At 38.1% G+C, this 7,980-nt stretch overlaps 1 protein-coding gene across 12 annotated transcripts in view; it reads left to right on the plus strand.

Moving 5' to 3' along the window:
• The window catches only part of cadpsb (Ca2+-dependent activator protein for secretion b), an 89,097-nt gene that overhangs the window by 34,345 nt on the left and 46,772 nt on the right, over nucleotides 1-7,980 (plus strand). For all 12 annotated transcript variants that reach the window (XM_014006182.1, XM_014006189.1, XM_014006190.1 and 9 more), the window contains exons 4-5: nucleotides 6,556-6,636; nucleotides 6,984-7,217. In XM_014006182.1, coding sequence (XP_013861636.1) covers nucleotides 6,556-6,636; nucleotides 6,984-7,217 — 315 coding nt within the window. The remainder of the gene's footprint in view (nucleotides 1-6,555; nucleotides 6,637-6,983; nucleotides 7,218-7,980) is intronic.

Raw genomic sequence — 7,980 nt, forward strand, 5'->3', positions numbered from 1 at the left:
ATATATATATATAGTTTAGATTCATCACAGCAGAACTTCTGTGGTTTTCTAAGGAAAGTTTACAACTCTGTGCGTCATTACTTGTATAAAGAAATACTTGGTGCACGGAAACACTCATCATGATCAGATTCATTAATTTTGTACCCAAATACACCCAGATTATTTTACACATGCAAACATAGTTAGTGATCTGAAGTTTGACCCCAAGCACATCAGACGTGTCTCGGTTAAAAGCAGACATCTGTTCATTGTAAACATCTAGGTTTGGATAGCTACAAAACTTAAGCCCAGATTTTATGGACCATACATATTATTTGGACATTCTTCCAAAAGSTCATAGGTGACTGAAACTTTTCTGAAACTTAATAAAAATAACATCATTTTTATTCCAGTCGTCRTTTCATTATCACATCTAGTGTCAGTCTCACATGTTCAGCTAGACTGTGGTCTGGTAACTGTGAAGGTTATGACATCTGTTTCAAATGATTTAATCTCTTTTGAATATTTAGCTGCTTTTTTGGGCCTTGGAATATTCTGTATTGATAGGAAAAAGGCCATCTCTCAAAATAGCTGAAATGATTTGTAGAGGTGCTTAATTGCCAAACAATGTCAACCTCACAGCATACCACAGCCATCACTTTTATTACCAGGGTCAAGGTTTCAGATTTTCATCCTTCAGTTTATTATCTCATTTATAGGGYGTGCTTTATGAAAACCAGCCCATCATAATTCCTACTGTGTTTCAGGTCATGTAAAAAAAAAGAAAGAAAGAAAAGAAAAGCCAGGATTTCACAATGCAAGAAGAAGCTAAGTTTTATCTTTTAATGTGAACTCAGACCTCACTGCTGTGAGAAACGGTTTGCGTCGCTTTAGGTGCTGCAGATTTGTCTTAATCAGGCCACAGACCTCAGCTGTTGACTAGTGAGTCACGGCTTTCAAATCTGACAAGAATGAGATGTTTTGACCGTGGAAAAAAAACTCTGAACAAATGTAAAGTATATATAATCAGCAGGACAGAGACACCAAATATGTCCCCTGTTTCCTCATGTCAGCTAATGGGAAATTTGTTGTTTATAAAATAACTACAAATGTTTCTGATTTTCATCACAAGGGAGGACATTTTATACTTTTATCATTTTTAAGCAATCCTGATTATTTTCTGCTTCATCAAAGTGTTTTTATGCCTCATGTTGAGTCTTAGCTTTTTTTTTTAAACTTGTACTGACATTAGCTTTATTTTTAGTGCCGTCTCAGCTCGGTTGTTTTWCAGAACAGAATTTCTGATTTCTGATTGAAATCGGCATGAAAAGGACAAATTCACAACACTTGACACTTCCCAAAAATAAAAAATCTCCATTGGTGATATAGCCACAGGCTTTCTTGGAGCCACTGAGGAGATCTCTTTTGAATTTCAGTCTATGATTGTGTGCCACACCATGCTGCTGTGATTGCAGTTGGTCAGAAGAAACGGGGCTCTGATTAGCCTTTTTATTTCTTGGTCTACTATTTTTCAGACTCACTGATCTGCGTGAGCACCCTCTGGGATGCACAYCACATTTACTTGTAATTCCACATTTTTCTAGTCCTAGGTAACCTTTCACATTTAAGCTATTATTTACATGTTTCAACTTTGCCAAAAGAACTTAATAAAAATATTTAAAAAATCATGTAGATATTTTTTTCTCTTTTCAGATAGAAATTGATACAAACAATAAATAACATAATTAGTAATAGAAGATAATTTCATTAATTAAAGTTAAAGTTAAATTTTGCATTGATTCTGTACACCATGTCTGCTTTGATGTTACATTGATATCACCAGTCTAAAAAAAGTGGTGGTCTGAATTGAAATATTCTTGGAAAACCTGTAATTATCTTATTAGGCGCCTTTTGCTCTGCAGCCATTTTTAGTTCTCCACAAGATGCTAAAATTAAAGCAGTGAAAATATTTAGGGATTCCTCTTATACAGCAACAGCTTTAGATATTTTACTGCTTGATTTTAACTGTGTCTTGTGGGAAATTATTCATGTAGCACAAACTATCCTAATTAAATCATTTTCCTAAGGGGTCGTTTTTTCACTGAGAAGACAAAAATTACAACCAAAAAAAGTGAAATAAATAGCACATTTTGACTTTAGAAACTTTGTTTTAAATGAACACAAGTCATATCAAACAAAGAGCACAGGCTTGTATCAATATGGATAAAAAATTTGAAACCATGACAGGCAATTATAATTAGATCAATCCACACTCACATAGTGTCGTGTTCAAATTAGCCACCAAGGCTTCGTTCGTGTCCGTCTGGTGTTTACCACATAAACAAAAACAGATTTTTGGTACGTAAGAGTGTTTGTCTTCTGGTTTTATTATCTTCATCAATAACTTCCCCGGATAACAAAAAAGAAAAAAGTTTCTGCTCCAATAAATTAAAAAGATAATATCAGAGAAGAAACTACTTTAAATACTTAACCAGCATACAAATAAGTGATTTATGATTCAGAATCATTTCCACAACTGCTGGGAGACAAACAGGTGATACACTGAATATAAAGAAAAGGAACTATTGAATTACTCATGTATGAACTAATTCCTTAGTTTTTTTTTCTTTTTACTGAAATGCTTATTTCTTTGGTGCGAGTTCAGTGTTTTCTTTATTTTATGTTTTTGGCGCCAACAGCTGCAGCTGAAAACATGGCGTGAGGTTACAGAGACATTGCCCACATCAAGGTTAAAGCATTAAAAAGCCATACCAGTTCGACAGAACTCGCAACAACATAACTACTGTACATCCACCGGGGCTTTTTCAAGATACGCTGTTCTCCTCGGCCATTTGCCTCCGAGTTCCAAAAGTTTTCAAGTTGCAAGTCCTGATTTCTGTAATTCTGCTCTAATGTTCAGCTCAAGCTTTGTCCTGTAGCGTTAAAAAGAAAATCCAGTGATTTTTACGCATCAGAGTCTCTGGAGTTTTAAAAGAAAAAAAAWCTGAGTTCAGAAGTCAAAATATAATGAATTTATGACATTGTAGTCAAAATGAGTAGTTTTTAATACACTTCTCATCCACAAACATATTTAATTTTATTTTATTGCAGTTCATCATAGCACGATGTAATTTTTCTTCTGCATTCTTCTTTTCTGATCATACATGATGACAAACAGGTAGATTAAACACAGAAGTACATGCTAAGTTTCATCAGAGGAATAGAGGGTAGTAAACTTCATTAGGGAACATTTGTACACCGAGTACATTGAAAATGTACTAAGTATACACTAATGAAATGGCAAGGCAGCTATTTTTGGGAGTCAGAAGTCTCTGAGTGTGTGACAAAGAAACAAATGAGGAAACATTAGCCTAAAGAGAGATATAATTTATAATCTGTTTACATCAAGATGACGCTGTCAGAGTAATAAGAGGGAGTAAGAAGAAGCCAGGGTCAGATAAAGGAAGAAGCTCATATTGGAGAGAAGTGGGATGGTTATCATGAAATAATACACCTTTTGATGACTTGAATGATAAGGTGCAGGGAAAAGGATAACAAGAAAAACTGAGGTGGGTGTTATTAATCTTTAAAGTCAAACACCTTCCAAAGGTGAGCCAGGACTACCGGTCCCAGACACCAGAAGTGTCCTGAGCCCTGAGGTCAGCTAGCAGAGAGTTCAAGCGGTGRGTGACAGAGGTCATGTTTTCCTGTTCTGTGAGGAACGGAGGTGCAGCACTAAACCCTGTGATGTGACAGATACCTCCTTGTGAAGCCAAAAGTAAGTCTAGGGCCATCTGGTGCTGTAAAAGCATATTGCAGGCCTTCTTAATATGTAGGTGTAAGATTTTGAAACCCTTCAACAATTGGAGCAGGTGTGTTTTTAAGGGTCTCATGAAGACGGTTAATTTTATGATTATTTTAACAGCTCCTCACTATGACAAAACAGCAGACACCGATGTTGCCCCTTCAGGCATAAAGATCTTTTTTTGTTACTCGTTTTGTAATGAGATGTTGGGGGGCTGGAAGTGGGAATGATGGTTAGGTGGGTGGAAGAGTTTGTTCAGGTTGTTACAGGAGGGGTTAACCATTAAAGAGTGTATGTTCCTGACCTAGCAGGTGTGAGGCTCTAATATACTTAACACAAAAAAGGAAAGCTGAGTTTGGTAGATTCTTTGCTGTAACAATGCTTCTTGGCAATTAGAGCAGGCACCTGGTTGTCATCTCCTGGGGGGGGGGGACCAGAAGCTCAGTCAACAGGAAAACATAGCTGTTTGGCAATGACAGAGGATTTGGCAAATTTTTTCTTGTGTACATCCCACATACTCAGCTCTACTGCTCATCCCACAAATGCATGTTCCTTACAAATGTGACACCATTGAAAATGGAAATCAACAGGCTTTCCAAYGGTATAAGATTTGTTACAACAAAGAAACAATCTAACAAACACAAGTTTCCTTATTTTTATGCTATGCTAGGTTTTGTTAGTTCCACATAGCTMCACAAAGTTCTGGTGAGTTCTAGAGCCCAGATCAAAAAGCCAATAAATATTTCTAGTAAATTTGGAAAAGAGAAGATTTGAAAAAAATTGGAAATGAGAGGAAAGATGGGAATCCCAAAAGCAAAAGAGAGCCAGGTGTGAATATAAAAAGGAGGTTCAGCACACAGAGCGCTCACAGTTCTGTGTGATCAGCAGGAAACAGAGCGCACACATGGCAAGATAAATTGTGGTAATTACAAAACAATGCAGTGCTTCGTATCAAAAGTTAGAAGATCCAGAGACATCAAGCAARGGTATAGGGTTGTGGAGGCCTTGTGACAATCGTGTGATCATTAGTGTGTTGAGGGAGGAATGGAGGGAGTAGGAGGTGAAAGGGGGCACAAATACAACAATACTGTAATGAAAATATCTATCAAAAACTGCTTCCTTTTTTTCTTTTTCCTTTTTTTTTTGCCCCTTCAGTTGAAAACAAAACTGAATGTTAGTTTCTTAATTTCTGCATCATCAGTGGCTTTTTTAATACTATAGTGAGGAAGAAAAAGAAAAAGTAGAAGAGAAATATAAGAACAGTAAAGAGAGAAACCGAAAGAAATTATACAACATGTGAAATGAACACCAATAACACACAGGACACCACACCCGACATCTGACCATCAGCAAATGAAGAGAACAAACACCCAGCAACCAAACTTAAACAGATGTATGTACATATACCCATGCACACATATATAAACACATATACGCACATTGGCGGCTGTGGCGGAGTGGTTAGGGGAGTCATCCTGGAACCGGAAGGTCGCTGGTTCGATCCCCCGTCCAGCCGTTTCAGTCATTGTGTCCTTGGGCAAGACACTTCACCCACCTTGCCTGCTGATGGTGGTCAGAGGGTCCGGTGGCGCCGGTGCATGGCAGCTGTCAGTGTGCCCCGGTGCAGCTGTGGCTACAGTGTAGTTTTTCATCATCAGTGTGTGAATGTGAGTGTGAATGGGTGAATGTCTGTTAGTGTAAAGCGCTTTGGGGTCCGGAGGAACTTGAAAAGCRCTCTATAAGTTCAGTACCATTTACCATATACACATCCACACCTACGGACAATAATTATAACCTCGTTAATTAATATACACAAAACGCACACACCTATACACACAATCAGGCACATACACATTTACACACACATGCATGCATACATATATACCTACATACACACACACACTATATATATATATATATATATATATATATATATATATATATATACACACGCACACACACACACATGTATGTACATGTACATATATGCATGGTGGTATAGTGGCATGGTGGTATATGTACATGAAGTGAAAGGGGGCACAAATACAACAATACTGTAATGAAAACATCTATCAAAAWCTGCTTCCTAACAGTGAATTACTATRTTCGATTTTTGTGGGTCGTTACCAGTTTTATTTCTTATTGGATCAGCTGGAGGTCTGCGATACATCGTTGATCTCCTGGGGGGTGAGCTTGGCTGTCCTGGGATGAACTGTTGGATGTGTGGAGGTGTGTGAGAGACAGACAGCTGGGTTTTCAGGACAGGATTGGCCATCTTCAGTCTCAGTCTTAGACTGCTCGCCAGAGTTCAGCAGAAGTTCAGGTAGCCAGAGTCTTTGTCTTGTGTCTTCTTGTTCAGATCCTTCAGCAGGTTGGACCTCTCTGCAGGGGCTGGCATTGTTCCAAGCTGCTCTTTCAGCCATTTTCACTGCAGTATATAAAAATGAGAAAGAACCAACACTTTGTGGGACTATTCACTCATTCATCCACTCTACCTGCACAATATTCGCGGGATCACAGAGAAATAATGCCCAACTCCAGCAGAACAATGTGAAAAAAATAAAATGGAATTTGAGGGTGTGGATAAAGTTTTTTTTACCAATATATTAAAACAAACATTATTTTGAATATTTTAAATAAAAATATTTTTTACATTTGATTGTGAGAATGAAATTCTGGGAGACAACCTTTAATGCTAACCTCAGTATATGTTGAGTGTTTCATGTCTGTGAAACGATCTAACTGACCTTCTTCTCTCTGTTCTTCATTAGCTGGACAATCTGGACGAGCAGGCTGCTCAGATCAGAAGAGAACTAGATGGTCGTCTTCAGATGGCGGACCAGATTGCCAGGGTGAGTCAGCCTCTGCAGGGGTCGAGCCTCAGATTGTTGTATTATGCTTTGTTAATATGTTACTAATATGGTGTAACTTGAATTAACAGCGTGTGAGAGCTTCCATTCTGCTGCCATTATTAATATAAATAAATCTTTGGATGTGTATTCAAGTTTATATCAAAAACTAGATCTAAAAAGCAATTTTTAAAAATGGCCTAAAAGTAGTTAACAGGAAGTGACACCAAACATTCAACTGTTGTATTGTTCATTTAATATAATGAGTTCTTCCCCCCTCTACAATATTTCTTTCTATTTTGTCAGCTTCAGTCTTCTAAAGAGTATTGACTGTCCCTTTTTTTCCCCAGGGTGGGAAGTTTCCCAAATTTGTGTCTAAAGAGATGGAGGCCATGTACATCGAGGAGCTTAAGTCTTCCGTCAATCAGCTGATGGCCAATCTAGAAAGCATGCCCGTGTCCAAAGGTGGGGAGTTTAAACTCCAGAAACTGAAGCGGGGGCACAACACCTCCATCATCGACATGGGCCAAGAGGACGAGAACACCCTGTCCAAATCGGATGTGGTCCTCTCCTTCAATTTGGAGGTACAGTACGGCTCCAGTAATGGGATTAATGTGAATTAATGCGAAAATCAACCCAACCATTCGTTCACAACTACATCTGGCGGAACGAGAGAGCTCATGAATCCAGACTGTTGTCAAATACTTCCCTGCTCCAGACTAAGAATAGAAACAGACAGCGCACCTGTTCAGGGGGCTGAACAGACGCTGTGCGAGGAACAAGCTGACACATACACATGTACGCATAAAAGCCTTTTTACCTGCTCCTTAACGGGAAATGTGACTCATCTTGTTATCAGCTTGTCTGAGATGAGCTATCACCGCAGAACAGAGAGCAATCACACCTCTCTCCATATGATGCGGTGCTATTTTAGAACCAACRAATGCTGGATGTGCAAACAATGTGACCTATCCTTTTTGGGTTCGTTCACACAATGATGGTGGAAACCACATTKTAGACAGTAAGTGCTGAAATTATTTGCACAACAGTGCTAATTTGATATTTTTGGTAGGTGGCACTTTTTACAAAAGCTTTTTTTTTTTTGGTTTGTTCTTTCCAAGTGGTTTCTCACTAAAAGTGTCAGAATTTCCTTCTGCAACTGTTGGTAAAAATAGAAAGACGTTGCTGGTATAATCTACTTTTACAGTTTAACCAAGAAGTAGTCTTAAGTGTATGCACAAGGTTTTAATAAATCARTTTCGGCCTACAAAAGGTTTTATTAAAACTAGGGCTGTCAAATGATTAATATTTTTAATCTGATTAATCCCAAAGTAGCTGTGAATTAAT

Source organism: Austrofundulus limnaeus, unplaced genomic scaffold (assembly GCF_001266775.1).
Source record: "Austrofundulus limnaeus strain Quisiro unplaced genomic scaffold, Austrofundulus_limnaeus-1.0 Scaffold35, whole genome shotgun sequence".
Lineage (NCBI taxonomy): Eukaryota > Metazoa > Chordata > Actinopteri > Cyprinodontiformes > Rivulidae > Austrofundulus > Austrofundulus limnaeus.